This window comes from Macaca mulatta, chromosome 17 (assembly GCF_049350105.2).
Source record: "Macaca mulatta isolate MMU2019108-1 chromosome 17, T2T-MMU8v2.0, whole genome shotgun sequence".
Lineage (NCBI taxonomy): Eukaryota > Metazoa > Chordata > Mammalia > Primates > Cercopithecidae > Macaca > Macaca mulatta.
The window spans coordinates 21576643-21596363 of record NC_133422.1 but is presented as its reverse complement, the minus strand read 5'-3'; the positions used below and the strand labels follow the sequence as shown (position 1 = coordinate 21596363).

Genomic DNA, 19721 nt, shown 5'->3' with positions numbered 1-19721 from the left:
AGTTGAGTTTCTTTATGGGGAGTTTTGAAAGTACTTTGCATGAAAGAACACCATGCCACAGTCAGAGAACGCAGTCAGGGATCCATGCTCTGCATCAAACATTCAGAACTCAGTACAGAGAAAGGAATATCACATACTCCATCTTTTTAACTACTGGTTTAAAGAGACATTTTCCTCTTTGGGGAGTTAAACTAAGAAAAGATATGAAGGATTTAACTTAAATATATTCACATCTATAACATTGTTGTTGGGCTTAAGTATAGAAAAATTTTTGAAGATGTTAGAAGTGAGTTTTGGCCTATCCTAAAATGATTAATATGAACATGTAATACAACAGAGGAAAATACCCGTAATCTACTCTGGTACAAAAGCTATTAATTTTAACTTTACTTTCATTTTTAAATTGAACATCAGGGATATCAATTTGAACTTCTAATTTCCGTGCTATAGTCTGGGAAGCCTTTATTTATATCTAAAATGACAGTGGGAAAGAAATTGTAAAATTAGGTGTGATTCATACTTATATAATTCCTTTTTTAAAAGAAACGTTACCAAGTACTAACAACTGATAATACTGTGTGTCATTTCTAACTGGGAACACCAAATCACCAAAACATAACCTGTAGAGAGGACACAATGAGCCAATGCCATCAGTTACAGAACTTGATAAACCTAAACCATATTCCCATCTCTAGGTATTGTGAATTTTAATAATTGTTTTGTTGTTTCAGTGAAAGGAAAAAACCCATTTAGCAATTGTCATTGCTAATGCATTTCAAGGCTTAGCACGTTTAAGAAAATCTCCTTGGTCTGCAGGGTATGGTCTGATCCACATTTACTGGTGTTTTTCTATAGAACCAGCTAAGCGTGTCTGACTAGTTCTCCAGACGTCAATCACTGAGATGAGAAAGCACAGATATTTGCCCCATATCACAAACCCTTGTGTGGACTCCATCAAATGTCCTGAATGATTAGATCATCTGAACTACCTTCTCACTGACTTCTAAATTTCAACAGTGGGATGTGCTTCCTGAATTCACTAGTTATGCTAAGATCTAGATACAGTCTCGGACTTCATCAATGTGGTATTTTTTGTTTTGTGGGGGTGTGCTCAGCACACTATATAGCACACGTGTGCTTTGTGTTTCTATCATATAAGGTCAAAGATATCTATGTTCAAACTATTTGTTCCCGAATCTTTGCCAAAAATTACCAACTTAAGTTCCTTTTTCCTGTAATTTCCATGTAATTTCTCTCACCGGTTTTCTTTTTTCCCACCTCCAGTAACTGCTTATGCAACAGTAAAATTAATATACAACTCTTTGCCTTTAAAATTAGAGTAAATTAATTATTAGTCTCCTATGAGTTCTTAAATAGCACACAATACATCAACTGCTAACACTGTAACATAGAAGAAAACAAAGTTAGGGCTTATTAAAGCAATTTTCTTTGGTAAACCCATGCTTCACATTAAATCAAAATAGGTATTTTTTTTCCTTCCTTGAAAACATGTGTTTTATTCTGTGTGGTATGTTGTGCCATTATGTTTTAAATTTTTAGTTTTTTAAACAGTTAAACTAAGAGTAATTTTAAGTAGAAATAATTCAAACAATTAAAGTCTCACTGACTAGACAGAAACAATTATCCATAATGGTTACTATCCCAGAACCAAATGCAAACATGTGTTAAAAATATCCACCCTGGAACCAACAACTGCTAGATATGTGATATTTTGGGGGGTTCAAAATTCTTTTTCTTCCCCAAGACAAGAGTCTCGCTCTGTCGCTCAGGCTGGAGTACAGTGGCAAGATCTTGACTCAATGCAACATCCACCTCCTGGGTTCAAGCGATTCTCCTGCCTCAGCCTCCTGAGTAGCTGGGATTACAGGCACCTACCACCACGCCTGGCTAATTTTTGTATTCTGTTGGCCAGGCTGGTCTCGAACTCCTGGCCTCAGGTGATCTACCTCCCTCAGCTTTCCAAAGTGCTGGGATTACAAGCCTGAGCCACGGCGCTCGGCCGGGGTTCAAGATTCCTAACGTTCATTTGAATGTCATATTGGCAGTACAATCACTATGATCTCTTTTCAACTAAAACTGAGAATTAGCTACAGAAAATAAGTTGTGACATGAAGATAAAATACATATTGGCAAAATATAACACACTGAATCCCTTGGCTACATTAAATCCTTAATATTGGTGATTTCATTTAGGCTTTATATTTTTAAAAAATATTTATTTTAAACATGAAACTTATTTTTTTTTAACAAGGTGTCTAGTACTATTCCGCTATCTATGATGGTAAAGAATACAGTTTTTTAAAAGGAAAATAGTTGGGCATCTGTTTGACAGAAATGAGTACTTCAAGTACATAAGTAAATCATCAACAGAACTATACACTCTAAGCAACAGCAGTAAAAAGGAAAAGAGCTAGAATATGTATTTCAGATAAAGATTAAATTTCACAATATAATAAATAAATGCACCGATTTATACAACTTGTGAAAACCTTCTGATGATTACAAGTAATACTGTCTGTTACTGACTTTGCTGATACCAGCACTGCCTCACATAGAGAAATTCAAAGGTAAAATTCTTGTCCCTAATGCCACAAAATATACAAAGCTTTTATATTTGTTATTAAATATTTTGTCTGCCAAAAATCCTGCAAACTAAAATACATCTTGGCAGTTTGAATAGCCAGCATAATTATTTTGATATAAAAAGATAAGAAAAATTTTAATATGAAAATTAATAACAGCAAAAGGAGAAACCTGTTGTATAAATACACATTTTAACATAAAAGTGAGACTTACTATCTCACTTAAGAGGAAGAAAAACATTCGATACAATTTACTTGAAGATTTGAAAATAATTATATTTTCCCAGCTCTAGATAAATATATTACTTGAATTTACTAGTCATCTTCAATATACAATATATAACGCGCAAAACTGGGAATGTTACAATACCAAAACCTTTCACAGCACTAGTTACCAGTTACCAGAACTGTAAGAAATATTTAGCTACATATCAGCTTAATACTTGGTATACAGAAAGAGATATGGCTAAGCTGTGGGAAACAACAGTGCAATCAAACATTAAGGACCACAAAATATATTCTTTTTCCTTTTTAGTTTGTATATAACTGCATTATCCTACCTTAATGGCATTATTAACTGAGTATGAAACTTCTTTATTTTAATGCATTTTAAAAGTAACCCTTCTTTTTAGGTTTGGTTGATTTACTTTTGAAATGCAGTTCCTATGAAATACCCAGACTATTTATAAAATCCTATGCAATGAATAACTTGTAGCTAAAATGAAATATTTTATGTGAAGTTTTTAATAACTTTTAAGTAGTAGCTTGGTTTTCATTTTTCCAAAACTTGGAAGTGCATAAACAACTAAGAGAGTATATAAATAATGTAAATAGAATATCTTAGTTACATGGAGGGAATTAATCTGTTCACCTATATTATGTAACATGGAGTTTATCATGAACAGAGTTTAACAGTCTCAGTCTGAGTTACCCTGTTAAACTTCTTTTCCTAAAAATATCAGAAATAATTATACAAATAGGTACAGTCCAGCTGTCTTTGATCTCTGTTCTCTACAATGATAAAACTTTATAGTTTTTCTTCTAACATAAATATCTCCAAACAAAACTTGGAAAAAAATAATGAGAAAATAAAATAAGAAACAATTAACACTTTGTGTATTATAAAAACCAATAATCATCACCTTTTAAAAATTGCAGTTACTTCTTAGGAAGGTCTCCTGTTACAAAGGCATCATATTACTGACTTGACACCGAGTTTGCTATACAAAAGTCAATCAGGGGATGCCACAGAAGAGACAAGCCCCAGGCGTCATGGCACTGGGGCAGGCAGTGAGAGGAGAGAAACCCATGGTAACCAAGTGCTGTGGGGACTGCTCTGGGAGGCTACTCTATTGGCTAACAATTACTAGTGGAGGAATTTTCACTTCTCACTCTTCATTTCGGCTGATCTAAAGAATTTGGTGTTTCAAAACTGCCAATTGTATTACCAAACTTCAAACCCACTGTCTAATCCAACTTACATCTGAGACACAGGATGAGTTAGTTGGAGTGGGGCATAGAGGGGGCGGACAGGAGAGATCCTAGATGTCAGGGTCAAGAGATGCATTGTTCTTATAGCTTAATTAAGGGCTATATCCTTAAAGAATTCATATCCATAGAGCATGAAAGTCCACTATGTTGACAGCCCAGTTGGAAATAAAAGATGTTTTACTTCAGAAGTGCTGCATAGTGGCAGCCCCTATAACTTTCTAAGTTATAGCTCTTCATGAATATTTTCTTCCTTGATTCCTGTTAAAAATAAGTTCCATGAAGACAAAAATATTGTCCTCATTATTAATAAAAATTAGCTAAAGCATCTCTAGGCAATTGTGTTTTGGTACATTATATCAATATGTAAAAGTCACTAAGCGAAGGATTCCTGACAATAAGTCTCATTGGGAAAAATCTTATTATAGAATTAAATAAATTGTTATTTGGGGGTCAAGAACATGAAATATTGTTTTTCAGGCACTATTTTAAGGAATTACTAACCATGTGACCATCAAGATAAGTGAGCATAAGGAACACAGATCTAAATCTAGCAAAGCAAGCCTTTTTACAGGGCTTAAATGACATTCACTTTACTTGGAATCATTTTGGTTCATTCCTTTTTCTTTCTCTTTTTGCATGCCTAACCGTTCATTCACTGTGTGTGTGCTATGCGTCCTCATGCATGAGCTATGTCAACAACAACAATCTACTGATAAGAGAACATGAAAATGTACAAGTTGTAGGAGACGAACATGGTTTTAACTTATCTCAGTACGTATTTTTCTGAAATGTTCCCTGTGATTAAGTTGTGAACAAATGAACATGCCACATGTCAACAAACTGAGCAAACGTGGATTGTTAGTGACTTAGTGGTGGAGGGAGGGCTAGAGAAAGGCCAGCTGTGTTGGTCCGCCAATCTCCTGTGTCCCACTTTGGTTACCAAAATACAACCACTGGTAGGGAAGGCTCATCTAGAACCAGAGTGAGGAATAAGGATTGAGAATAAAACTCAGCAAGGATGATGAATGAGTTTCAGCTCATTGCTGGGATTAGCTGAAGAATGAATAGGAAACAGTGGATGAAGGAACAAGCTATTCCAGGGACCTTTTGAAGCCCTTGGACCTCACATCCCTTATAGCTAAGGAAGGATAAAATGGATGTAGGCCAGTGCTAATCATTTGAGAAATTTTGCTAAAGGAAGATTTTGATTCAGTCGATATGAAGTGGACCTGAAATTCTGCATTTCTGTAAGCTCTCAGGCTGCTGCCCCATGGATCACATTTTGAGTAGCAATGATCTACACCAGAGCTGTCCAATAGAATTTCTGCAGTGATGGAAATTTTCTACATCTGTACTGTCCACTGTGGTTACTGAACACTTGAAATGTAGTTGGTGCAACTGAGAAATGGAATTTCTAATTAAGTTAATTTTTTTAAAGAGTAGGGGTCTTGCTCTGCTGCCCAGGCTGGAGGGCAGTAGCATGACCATGGCTCACTGCAGCCTTGAACTCCTGGGCTCAAGCAATCCTCCCACCTCAGCCTTCAGAGTAGCTGGGACTACAGGCACATGCCACCATGCCTAGCTAGTTAAAAAAAATATTTTTTTCAGAGACAGGGTCTCACTATGTTGCCCAGTCTGGTCTCAAACTCCTGGCCTCAAGCCATCCTCCCGCCTCAGCCTCCCGAGTCACTGGGATTACAGGCGTGTGCCACTGTGCCTGGCTTAATGAAATTCCATTTAAATTTAGATAGCCACATGTAGCTAAAATATCAGATAGGATAGATCTAGATATTCATGGGTCATTTCTTGTCAGTAAGAACAATATACATCACAGCCCCAAATGATCTAATCCATCAATTCATTTAGATTATCTAGCAAGTATCCTTTTATATAATGCCAGCTGTAAAATTAGTGTCTTTAAATTGTTGTCTTTCTAACACTTAAATGACCCACCATGTATGCTTAAGCGAGAAATGAAAGGGGTCATTTTGTAGTGGATTAATTGATGGGGAAAGGAAAGCAGAAAGCAGTGAGAATTTTAGCAACCATGACTGCATTGGGCATTGCGAAAATGAAGAGCCAGAATGTAGGAAAGAAACTCAGAAAGGGAGGTGAAGAGACCCTAAAGAGAAATACTGCATACTCAGGAATTTTATTTAGGTCTGATTCTGTCCCTTTACCTCCTTTAAAAGCAAGTTCTTCCTCAGGAAATGGAACTGAAAGAAAATATATTCTGGCTGACGCTCTCCCTTTCCCTGACCTCCCACCAGCCCCCATCCTCCAGGTGAAGGAGAGCCTATCCGGGAGAAGAGCTGACAATTCCAGCCATTACAGTCACTGCAGTCAGGTGCAGGTGGGAACTTCTGACCCCAGCTCATGCATGGATCAAAGCATAGAGGCCCCATCCCACTCCCCAAAGCTGTGATCCGATCCCGTGGAGAAGCTCTTCCCTACTTTTTTTTTTTTTTTTTTTTTTTTTTTGGTAATCGCATCTACTACAAGAAGAGGAATTATTTATGATACTGACAGGGGCCTAAGGAGACTCTGAAGACCCCCTCCTGGAAACAGGTGTCAGTGAAGTCATTTGGGCCTTGTACAGCCATGCAGAGACGAAGCATATAGAGAAAATTGCTCTCATTTAACAAAAAGTATATCCAAATTGTCATTTTATAGAATTTCCCCCATCCAAAGCCATTTGCAGGAAAATTCTGGCTAATTAAGGATTCCATTAAGAGACTCAGGCTCTACCAACTGAGCCAGCCAGAAATGTACTGTAGGATTCCATTAACTGAGACTTTACAGCATATACAAAAGATGTTACCTGCGAGTGAAAAGACCACCAAACAAACCAACAAAATTCAATCCTTCACATCACACTCTTAAATTTGGGACACGTCATAAGCTAGACTCTTTTCTATTAGCAAAGGGGGATGAGGGGTGAAAATCAATATAGCTATTTATATTAATACATTCTTTATGCTAGAGTTCTTCCCCTTCTTGCCCTCACTTTTCCTTTTTTTAGTAGAGATGGACAGAGATCTGTAATGTCAGAGAGTAGAGATGGACAGAGATCTGTAATGTCAGAGAGTTCTGGGAACCTGGTACCTCTGTTAGGTTGCACAGGAAAGTGTTTACAGAACAGCACTTAGGTGGGACTATCAGAGGGGCTGAAAAAGGAGACCTCTGACTTCATAAGTGCAGATATAATTAGAAAAACTGAGTAATTCATGACTATTTTTTTTTTGAGATGGAGTCTTGCTCTGTCACCCAGGCTAGAGAGCAGTGGTGTGATCTCAGCTCACTGCAATCTCCATCTCCTGGGTTCAAGCAATTCTCCTGCCTCAGCCTCCTGAGTAGCTGGGATTACAGGTGCCTACCACCACACCTGGCTATTTTTTGTATTTTCAGTAGAGATGGGGTTTCACTATACTGGTCAGGCTGGTCTTGCACTCCTGACCTCAGATTATCTACCCACCTCAGCCTCCCAAAGTGGTGGGATTACATGCATGAGCCACAGCGCCCAGTCTCATGACTCTTTTTAAACTACTTGATATAACTGTCTTTGGAAAATTTCCATTTATTTACAACTTAGGTAAAATATATAGTCAGACATACTTGGTCAGGAATCCCTCAGGGTCATTTATTTTAAAGACATCAAAATTTTGTGATTTTTACTAGTAGTTAAATACCCAAGTTATAAACAAGAGTAAAGTGTCAAACAGTTAAACTCCTTTGATATAATTAAATAATATGCCTGACAATAGTTCATTTTAAATGCTCGCCTATTAGTATTTCTCTTTAAACACTGGGAAATAATTGTCTAGAAAATTATCAGTGATGCTATATCACAAGATTATATGTATGTAGGTATATATATACACATATAAATGTATATGTGTATGTATATATACACACACATATATGTGTATATGTATATATCTGTGTGTGCATATATCTATTAAGAACCTAGCAGGCTGCTTCATAAAAATTATCACCACTGAGTCAGTACCCTGTTTATTTCTCTTATATACAATATTTTAAAATATTATAATTAATGTTTTGGTATATAATGGCTAAAGAAAGCTTATTTAAGGATATTTTTGTGACTTTTTGATATGTATGCCTTTGGCTTTCAAAGATTTGACCAGTGTAATGTTGACTTCTAATAAGCTACACTGAAGTAGAGTGGTTTAGAAAAAGGAAAATAATATCCACCTGAAAGGAATTAAGAATTAAGTGAGATAATAATAACAATAACAAAAAGCCCTTAAGAAAAAATTTAAATCTCTTCTGTTGGAAAGTTTGTGTCAGAAGCCACTATAGAGAGTGGGTGAGTCTGGGTAATCTTTCAGTATATAAATCTCGGTTGGGACCTTAGGGAATTCCTGGATATCAACACTTCACTGTATCATAAATTCAAACAGAATATTAAATAATTATTAAATTGAAATTAAAAATTAGAAACGAAATGTGGACATTTTAGTTTGGAAAGCTGTAACAAGTTTTGTCAGGTAAGGGAGCAGGTAATTTTATGAAAATACCCAGAGAATTTTGTTAACGTGCACGCCTACTGCTTATGATAGATTGAAATAAAATTGACTTGCATACATGTATATCATTGTTGATTATGGCACAGACACACATTCACAAAGTCTTAGGTACAGAATATTTACGCAAAATTCCACATTAAAAAACAGAAAAGTGCAGTGCCCTTAGCCAACAAAAATATACTTTAGTAATAAATTAAATCCCATTAACATTAAAATTGACATGAAAGCTATTTAAAGTGTTACAATATTAGATGTGACATGCAAGAAAAAGAAAGACATTTCAGGCAGGAACATCGTGCATTAAGATTTGCATTCATTCATAGTATTGGGCAGGTTTTCAACATATTCTTGACCACTAAGCACTAGGAGTTGGAGGTGATACCAATCTACATTCAAAACACAACTTAATTTATATTTTAGTCTCCTAACCTACTGATTTTAAGAAAATGGCCAATGCCTCCAATAATGAAACCCAGGAAGTTTTAACCACATATTGTTATGCAGTTGCACAGTAGGAACATTCCATCAGACCAGATCTATGGAAAGTAAACATTTTGCAATTCCACCTTTTAGACAATGCAATCGTCTCAGATTCCTCCTACCTTATTACTGTTGTCAATATATTTGAACATGTCAGGTTTGCACAAAAAGAAAATGGCTTTGTGGAATGTATTTTTTGGCACAAAAATATTCTCTAATACCTCAAATCAAAATTTCACCCACAGCAAAATATCAAGCCATAGAGGTGCTTCAGTGGTGCTTACTTATCTACGCAGAAAACTACAAGAACCACCACTTGCTTCCAAGGACTTTGTATTAAGTGGCAATAACTTCTCTTCCAAAGAATAGCACTAATATGATTACACCTCTGACTGTGGAGTGCTCCTTCCAAGCTCTTTAATTCCCTGGAGAATTCGCTTCACATGGCCCACCTTCGGTATCCCCAGGTCCTAAAATAAAAGAACAGAAAAAGGTAGAAATAATTAAAAATGAAAGAAAAAAGGCAGAAAGAAAATTTTAAAAATGAAAGAAAAGAAAAAAGTGTATTGATAATAGAAAACTGGGGATTAAATATTTAACCAGTAAGAAACATAATTAGCATTCAGTTCATTCATTTTAGTTTATATTCAGTGATTCGGGAAGTGAAAGGTAGAAAAATAAGTTTATAAAACAAAAATAACCTGACACTGAAGAATTCCCAACTGGTACAAAAAAAAAATCACATTCTACATAAACTCTTAACTATGACATTCTTGTAATTATACACAGTGGCTTTTGACTTCAAGAGTCAAAACCTAAATTTTCTTTCTTCTTTTCTTTCTTCTCTCTCTCTCCTCTCTCTCTCTCCTCTCTCTCTCTCTCTCCTCTCTCTCTCTCTCTTTCTTTCTTTTCCCCCCCTCTCTTCTCTCTGTCCTCTTAGAAAGGCTCTTTTGGGATCTCTGAGAAAAAAATGATGTGGGACAGCAGGGCACCCACAATTAGTTCTAAGACAACATTTCTTGCGCTAAAATATTAAATTTAAAAGTGAGACCTAATTCTAGAGAAAGATACCAGTACCTGCTAAATAAATTTGGACTCTATATGCATTTGCAGTTGCATTACAAGTCTTTGTTTGAGAGGAATATTTAATTTAAATAGTCTTTATACTTTGTAATGTATGTGTGTAAAAAATCACATAATTATCTGTTAGTTGATGCTTTCCCTCAAAACACTATTGGCTCTTTTCTCTCAAAATTATTATTCTTGTTTCTTAAAGAAACTTCTTCCTATAAGTGCCAAGAATTCAATATTTAACTTTCAGAAATAGATGATGACTGCAGAGTGTGCACAGCAAGTACTTTGCAAATATCTGTTGCAGAAATAAATTAAAACTAACCAAGGGTGAATAACCGCTAGTTATTCACTCTCTGAAAAACTAAAGCAAAGAATTACAGCCTCCAAATCCTAGTTTCTTTAAGTGAAAGGGCATAGTCAGTTTGCTAATATGTGAAGACAACTTCTTCAAAAAAAAAACTGAACTATTTGAAAATTATTAAAAAGATGACTCCCAAAATGGCCTAAAAAAAACCAAGGTTATAAAATAACGTAACTTGTCTGAGAAGATAAAGATGCAACTATCCACCCTGTTTGGTAATTTATTTATTTTTCAACTTTTAAATGAAATAGATCAAACTGGTTTAAGTCTTCTGTCCTTGTCTCTCTCTTTCTCCCCTTTACCCTTTAAGAACTCTTGGAGTTCTTCAGCAGTAATGAATCCTTCTGGAAAATACTGTTTTCATAGCCAATGCTATTGTCAAACGAGATAATTTCAAGATATTTCATAGATATTTAACTGACTCAGAAAAATATCTTCTCCTATGACACAGGGCATCCAAAATTAGTCCTAAGGCTACTATACATTTACTGAATATCTGCTAAAGTATCAAGCTTAAAAGCAAGGCCATACAAATGCTTGCTACCTAAATTTGAAATGTACATGCATTTACAGTCACATTTAGATTTTTTGAGTGGAATATTTAAATATCTTTACCTCTTTGTGAAAACATAGGTATCCAATTACAAAATATATTTAAATATTAAATATTTTATTTTAGGCCATAAATACGTTGTATTCTCAAGACTAAATCTTCTTTGGGGGAGGTAGAATCTACTTAGAATTACTATTTGGGTATAAAATGAGAAGAATGTTTTCCATAGAGTTACAATAACTTACTAGCTATACTTTTTTAAAAATTAATTTTATTTAATTTTAAGTTCCAGGATACATGTGCAGGAGGTGCAGGTTTGTTACATAGGTAAAAGTGTGCCATGCTGGTTTGCAGCACCTACCATCCCTTCACCTAGGTAGTAAGCCCCACATTCATTAGCTATTTATCCTGATGTTCTCCCCTCCCTCTGTGCTCCCAATAGGCCCCAGTGTATGTTGTTCCCCTCCCTGTATCTATGTGTTCTCATTGTTGAGCTCCCACTTATAAGAACATGTGGTGTTTGGTTTTCTGTTCCTGTGTTAGTTTACTGAGGATAATGACTTCCAGCTCCATCCATGTTCCTGCAAAGGACATGATCCAGTTCCTTTTTATGGCTGCATAGTATTCCATGGTGTATATATACCACATTTTCTTGCTCCAGTCTACAATTTTTTTTATTTTTTTATTTTTTTTGAGACAGAGTCTCACACTGTTGCCCAGGCTGGAGTGCAATGGCGTGATCTCGGCTCACTGCAACCTCCGCTTCCCAGGTTCAAATGATTCTCCTGCCTCAGCCTTCCAAGTACCTGGGATTACAGGTGCCCGCCACCATGCCCGGCTAATTTTTTTTCTATTTTTAGTAGAGACGGGGTTTCACTATGTTACCCAGGCTGATCTCGAACACCTGACCTCGTGATCCACCTGCCTTGGCCTCCCAAAGTGCTGGGATTATAGGCATAAGCTACTGTGCCCGGCCTATCCAGTCTACCATTGATGGGCATTTGGGTTGATTCCATGTCTTTGCTATTGTGAATAGTGCTGCAACGAACATATGTGTGCCTGTATCTTTAAAATAGAATGATTTATATTCCTGTGGGTATATACCCAGTAATGGGATTGCTGGGTCAAATGGTATTTCTGGTTCTAGGTCTTTGAGGAATTGCCACACTGTTTTTTGTAATGATTGAACTAATTTACATTCCCACCAACAGTGTAAAAGCGTTCCTATTTCTCCACAGCCTCACCAGCATCTGTTGCTTCTTGACTTTTTAATAATTGCCATTCTGACTAGTGTGAGATGGTATCTCACTGTGGTTTTGATTTGCACTTCTCTAATAATCACTGATGTTGAACTTTTTTTTCTTATGTTTATTGGCTGCATGTCTTCTTTTGAGAAACGTCTGTTCATGTCCTTTGCTCACTTTTTAATGAGGGCTGTTTTTTCTTGTAAATTTGTTTAAGTTCCTTGTAGATTTTGGATATGAGACCTTTGTTCAGATGGATAGACTGCAAAAATTTTCTCCCAATCTGTAGGTTGTCTGTTCGCTCTGATGATAGTTTCTTTTGCTGTGCAGAAGCTCTTTAATTAGATCCCACTTGCCAATTTTGGCTTTTGTTGTAATTGCTTTTGACGTTTTAGTTTGAGTTCAATATTTTTATGCCTTCTAGGGTATAGGCTGTAATAAAGCTATGCTGTGACATTTGTTATATCTTTATTTTTATCACATATCATTATATATTAATATTTACCATATTCTTTTTTTTTTTTTTTTGAGACAGAGTCTCACTCTCTCACTCAGGCTGGAGTGCAGTGGCATGATCTCGGCTCACTGCAACCTCTGCCTCCTGGGTTCAAGTGATCCTCCTGCCTCAGCCTCCTGAGTAGCTGGGACTATAGGCATGCACCACCACGTCCAGCTAATTTTTGTATTTTCAGTAGAGATGGGGTTTCACCATGTTGGCCAGGCTGGTCTTGAACTCTTGACCTCATGATCCACCTGCCTTGGCCTCCCAAAGTGCTGGGATTACAGAGATGAGTCACCATGCCTGGCCAATTTTTATCATATGAGTAGCTTTCTCTTTCCTTGGATAAACAGTCCAAATTTTGACAAAGCATGCTTTGTATATATTCAGTTATCCTTCCAGCCATACATACACAACTTTCCAAATAGAAAAAACAAAAAACCCTCACCATATGTTTACCATTCTCTTTGGTGTCTCTCTTTCTCCTACTGTGTTCTAGCAGAGAAAATGATGCAATCAGTTTGTTTCCTTATCTGCTAAAGCACATTGGAAATACTTTCCTGGCTGGGCATGGTGGCTCACACCGGGAATCCCAGCATTTTGGGAAGCCAAGGCAGGCTGATTGCTTGAAGCCAGGAGTTCAAGACCAGCCTGGACAACATAGCAAGACCCTGTCTCTACAAAAAATAAAAGAAATTAGTTGGGTGTGGTGGCATGCACCTGTAGTCCTAGCTATTCAGGAGGTGAGGTGGGAGGATCACCTGAGCCCAGGAGGCTGAGGCTGCAGTGAGCCATGATTGCATTACTGCACTTCATCCTGGGTGACAGAATGAGTCTCTCTCTCTCTCTCTCTCTCTCTCTCTCTGTATATATATATATATATATATATTTTTTTTTTCCTTTTCCCAACTTTAGACTGTCATGTCGCTACGTCTAGTTGTTTTGGTGATATGGGAGTAACACTTGAGCTAATCTCTGAGCAGGAGTTAACCAGGTGAAGGGTAGGGGAAGAAGCACAGCAAAAGAGAGTACATCCCTAAGGTGAGAAAAAGTGTAGTATTTTTAAGCAACTGAAATAAGGCCCAGGGAGGAGCCAGAGACTTCACAGGAGGTCGAATACATAGGCAGGACCTTGTAGGCCTGCAAAAAGATGTGGGTTTTTATTCCCTAGAAATGGGCAGCTACTGAAAAGTTTTAAGCAGAAAAGTGTACACCTGATTGATGATGCTAAAATAACACTCTGTTTGCAATGTGGATAATGGACTGCAAAGACAAAGAGCGGCAGTGGAAAGACCAGTTAGGAAGCTATTGACCCTACACAAGCAAAACTGGACAGTAGCATGGAGCAGGATTGTGGACAGGAGATAAAGAGAAGTGAATGGAGATTAGAGTCAACATGACTTGGTGATGGGCTTGATGGGTTAGGGGAAGACTGACAAAAAAGAGGAAGGTGCTAAGTATGACCCTCATTTCTCTGCCTAGACTGCCTGAAGGGCCAGAGGTCTGATTTATAAAAGGCAGAGCACTGGAGAAGGGGCAGAACAGGAGTGCAATAGGAGCTCAAGAGTTGCTTTTGGACATGTTAAGACTGAAAATCTCTAACTTAAAGTTTCCATCAATGGATGACTGCATAAAGATAATGTGGCACATACATACACTGGAATATTATTCAGCCATAGAAAAGAATTTTTTAAAAAAGAATGAAAACATGTCTTTTGCAGCAACTTGGATGGAACTTGAGGTCATTATCTTAAATGAAACAAGAAGACACGGGAAGACAAACATTGCATGTTCTCACTCATTAGTGGGTGTTAAACAGGTATATACATGGACCTAGTGGAATGATAGACAATGGAGACTTGGAGGGATAAGGGAGTAGGAGGGAGTGGATAAGAAATTGCTTATCGGGTACAATATATGTTATTCAGGTAATGGATTCCCTAAAAGCCCTGACTTAACCACTATGAAGGTAATAAAATTGCACTTGTATCCATATGTATATATTCATTTTTAGAGACAGAGTCTTGCTCTGTCGCCCAGACTGGAGTGCAGTGGCATGATCTCATATCACTGCAACCGCTGCCTTCTGGGTTCAAGCGAGTCTCCTGCCTCAGCCTCCTGAGTAGCTGAGACTACAGGAGAGTGCCACCATAGTTGGCTAGTTTTTTTGTAGTTTTAGTAGAGATGGGGTTTCATTGTGTTAGCCAGGATGATCTCGATCTCCTGACCTCGTGATCCACCCGCCTCAGCCTCCCAAAGTGCTGGGATTACAGGTGTGAGCCACCGTGCCCAGCTGTACCCACATATTTTTGTATAAATAAAAATAAATTAATTTTTAAAAAGCAAAAATAGAGATTGATATCCCTGTATAATACCTGAGTACCAAGCAGCCAGTTGGTGCTGTAATCCAAAAGTTCACAAATCAGGTCAGGCAGGGCTGAGAGAGAACCTGTGTGCCACTGACATATTCAAAAGTAGTACTGGAAGCAATGGAGTACCTAAGCAGTGAGTGATCCCTCACCAGCATTTAGAGGCTTCGGTCCGAAGGACTTGCCGCTGCTGACAGCTACAACCGCAGAGAACAAGGGGAGCTCTTCTCTAGCTTTATGGTTTTGTGCTATAGAAGACTCTTTCTGTGAAATGCTCCTGTTCTCATCCACCCTCCGACATCTTGTTTCAGACCCAATACAGTTTTTAAAATCATGTCAATAAGACAGAGAATGTAATTTGCATTAAAAATAAAAACAAAACAGAACAAAAAAGTCCCACGAAAAGCAAAAGAATGTTTTCTAACATAATTCTTAACCATCTCCTTTCTATTCTTTTCTAACTTTGCCTTAGTGTATGTTCTTCCATTCTACACATTCATTCTGCTTCAATCATTGTGTGCCTACCTGTATATTTCTATAGGTTTGTATGTATATATATAACATGTATGCATATATGCATTTATGTATGTATATTTTTTATACATACACACAGTCTTTTCCTTGAATGTGTGCTTATTCACAGCAAATGCGATGCATGCTTCTAGAGGGCAGGTATCATGCAGAGAAGCTAGCATAATATATTAAACAGTCATTAATAAATATTGTTATCTGCCAAGGATATCAGAAGTTACACAAACATGTTGGCTATCATGATCCCCCCTACATTTACTTTTTTGTGGACTCATTTCAAGCTTGGAAGCCAACTTTTGCTTTATGAACTCTAATACTACATATTTTGCTATGTTCCAGATTTAGGACTCTCAATTAAGGTAATTAATTAATTACTTTATTTTATTATGGCTAAAGTTGTTTAGGTATAAGTGGTGCTCACCTTTTGATGTGCTAAAACTCTTTGTGAATCTGTCTAATACAGATCTTTATACTACCTATTATCTGTTCAAAGATTTTTGCTAACATATTTGTAGATAAAGGTGCAACAGTTCATTAATTTGTTAGGAATTCTCTGTATTATGATAAAATTTAATGCATTTTAGAACTTGGTCTAGAGGAAAGGAATCACTCCAACAAATGTTACTACTTATTGGAAATTTAAAATGGCAGTATGTGGTAAGAAAATACAACATGACAAAATCCTACTTCTAAACCTTGGCCAGAGAGCCTACTTCAGCTGTTTCCACCACTACTGAGACTTCACCCAAAGAATAAAAGGGAAATGCTACAGATGGTGAAGGAATAATTTTCTCTCTCGTCATAAATAACCAATAGGCTCTGAGCTGTTTTCTAGCAAAAGCTAGGCAAAATTTTTACCTCATTTACTAAAGAAAAAAAATTCGTTTCGAGAATAATAGAATTTTAACAATATGTCATAGAAAGGAAATTTGAATTTCTCAGTCTGGTTGTTCATGTGACCTAAAAAAGGCTGATTTAAAAACACAACAAATTGTAAGACTCTAAGTAGTCATTGCTGTAAGTCTCTCTTCTCATTCCATATATTAGAAAGGCTTTGTTATTGGTATTTTGAATTAATTTTTAGTTGTTAACCATATATTAGATTTTAGTCATTTTCAGCCAAATTATCACCTTCCATGCTGATGCAATAAAATGAGCTGATGGAAACATGATCCATTTGGAAATATTAGCACAGGAACAGTCATATCACTGGATGCAGAGAAAAATTACTAAGTTCATGCTAAGCTTTAGCTATAATAGAGTGATTCTGCCAGGAAAATACTGCTGACATGCTTGTTAAAAAGCATACAAGAAACTCAGACCACAGGACGGTGAATGTTAGATTACTACACATTTGCATAACATAAGCGAAGCTAAAAGCACATATCAGAAGAGGCACAGGAGAAAGGATTCCATTTTGCAATAAAATTTTCAAGAACAGAAGAGCACAAAGGAAATACCTTAAGATCTCGCCTTTCCAGATGCAAAAGTTCAGCCCCTCTGATGTCATGACGGATGAAGATATCTTTGTACTCTCCCAAATTGAGCAGATCCAGCCAAGCAGCAACTTCCTCTGTGCCCCATTTCTGAACTACCAAAGTTAAGAGCAAAACCCCCTTAATTTCTACATGCTCAATGCATTACAAAGCAAGGGTTGGCCAAAGAAGATGCAAAACAGAGTGCAGCGGCAGTGCTAGCAAAAGAAAGGTTAAAGGTGGTGTTTCAACAAAACCGTAGTTCCACTTTTTCCCATGCAAGTTATACACTATCAACACAACGATCCGACTATACAAAACCATCTGCTGCCGTGCACCCATGCTTAGCTTTAGTCCGATTTCCTCATTAAAGCCACCCAACCTATACAATATGCATACAAAATGTATTTCACATCATTAGGATCAATGGTGCAAGCTCTAAATAAGCTCTGATGATTTCCTTCAGACTGTATGAAAATGGCTATAGACTGAAATGAGCTACAAATGCTAATTACAATTTAAAATCTAATACGGAGTATTCAATTTTACACAAACTTTTCTGCTTAAGGTCTTGCTGATTTCAAGTGTAGTCTTGATTGATTCTCCTACTGCTGATAACAATGGCAATCAATGTGCTGTTAAATCCCAATTTAATGTCACTTAAAAATTCCATAGCACTGTTTTCTGAGATTAGTTGGATTACGTTATTTTTTGGTGTGTATCATTCGCTTATACATTTTATTCAACACTGATTAGCTTAATAAAAGCCTACTTATTTGCTGTATTTGGTTTTTAAATGGCTTTCAATAGCTGCTTTATGAATATCAAAAATAAGGCTTTACATCATTTTTTAAAAGAGATAGTGCACTCAGAGGAATTTATAAACTTATTTGGTTATGAAAGGCAGCTACCATTGTACAAACAGAATTTGAAGGTGCTTTAGTACTAGCATACCTGTACATTGAAACTCTAAGGAAAAGTGAAAAAGGAACGAGAGAAATAGCAGCAAAGAGGGGGCTTAATCTCTGCTTGAGAATGCAAGTATCACAGCATACTGTCATTGTTGAGGGGCTGAAACAGTGTCCTCAAAACAGGAGAAAGGGAATATATAACTTTAGGTGGAAAATATATTCGTCAGGTTAAGTGAGTAAATGAAAGTTTCTATGTTCCATTTATCAAAGTAATCTAAAAACTGTACTTAAAAGAAGAAAAATTATATACTGATGCCTTGAATTGCTGTTGAGAAAGAACCATTTGAACAGAAATGCTGACATCCACTAAACAAAGTAGAAGCAAATTAGCAACCACTTCATTTTTTTGTGCTTCCTTACTAGAGATTCCCAGTGATAATCAGATATGTTTTAGTTATGAGAGGATTCTTCTATGGCAAAATTCATAAAGCATGAAATTCCCCATTTTAACCATTTTAAAGCATAGAATTCACTGACAGTTAGTATGTTCATCATATTGCGCAAGGCTCAACCACCATCTAGCTCCAGAACATTTTCATGACCTCCATGATGTCACTTTAGTCAGTTCTTTTTTCATAATGTTATAGTTCCCCTTCCCACATGGACCACCTACCAGGCTGTGAACTTGTCTTCTGCTTCTGAACCTTTTCCTTTTTAAACTTTGGCACTATTCGAAATACGGTGCTTCTGTTGTTTCTTTTGGTGCAATCCATAGGAGGTTCCTGTTCAAATCGAGCAAGAAAATAATTTTTTCGGGATATGAAAAGGAGAAAAACCTACTCTGATAATAGGGATAACACAGGAATAAGTTATAAACACTAAACATTATAGAACAGTGATAACTTCTTCAAAAAAAGTTCATAATGTACTACTGAAAATGTCCCAATTCCCCTAAAATGCCTTTGTTCACATAAATGCCTTCTCTCATTTGTTCAAGAGCAGAACATTTGAAAACAGTATTCAAAATTCATTTTTCCCTAAATATCTCTTTTTCAGAGATGAGTTCAAATTCTCTAGTGATATGGTCTACATTTCTAGAGAAACAGGCTGAATTTTACATACCTCATCCTCATTTGGGTGTAAGATATAATAAAGCCAAGGAATCTCTGTCAATTTCTGTAATTCCACCTCCACAGAGTGTAAGGCATTGGATACCCGCTCTTCATGTGGCGATTCCAGCTGCTATTTACCAGAAACAAAACAAGCTGCTATTTACCAAAACAAAACAAGACTCGGTGGCCAGCCTCAAGTAGAATAAATCATTGTACTTTGACAGTGAACGGCCTCACTCCTTATTAAGCTAGTATTTTTTAAATTAAGGAATATTAAGGATAAATTCTTTTATATTGACTTCATTTTTAAAAATCTGAATAGATTTACTCTAATCATTACTTCCCAAAGATCATATGAGTAGCTAGTGTAACTTTAATAACTTCATAGAAGAAGTATTCTTTTGGTGTTTTTTTCCGTGTAAATGTCTTCTTTCCTATCTCCCTCCACGCTTTCCAAGCATTTATCTA

General features: G+C 36.6%; 1 protein-coding gene across 8 annotated transcripts in view; it reads right to left on the bottom strand.

The window, feature by feature from the left end:
- Positions 1 to 6545: 6545 nt before the first annotated feature.
- DGKH (diacylglycerol kinase eta) overlaps positions 6546 to 19721 on the bottom strand; it is a 204342-nt gene continuing 191166 nt past the window's right edge. For 3 of the 8 annotated variants that reach the window (XM_077974410.1, XM_028837488.2, XM_015120975.3), the window contains 4 exons: positions 19264 to 19383; positions 18815 to 18923; positions 17216 to 17346; positions 8806 to 9594 (listed from right to left, as the gene is read on the bottom strand). In XM_077974410.1, coding sequence (XP_077830536.1) covers positions 9505 to 9594; positions 17216 to 17346; positions 18815 to 18923; positions 19264 to 19383 — 450 coding nt within the window. In that variant the 3' untranslated portion in view covers positions 8806 to 9504. Of the gene's footprint in view, positions 9595 to 17215; positions 17347 to 18814; positions 18924 to 19263; positions 19384 to 19721 lie in introns of all 8 variants that reach the window. The other 5 variants (XM_077974407.1, XM_077974409.1, XR_013408040.1 and 2 more) reach the window with 3 other exon arrangements.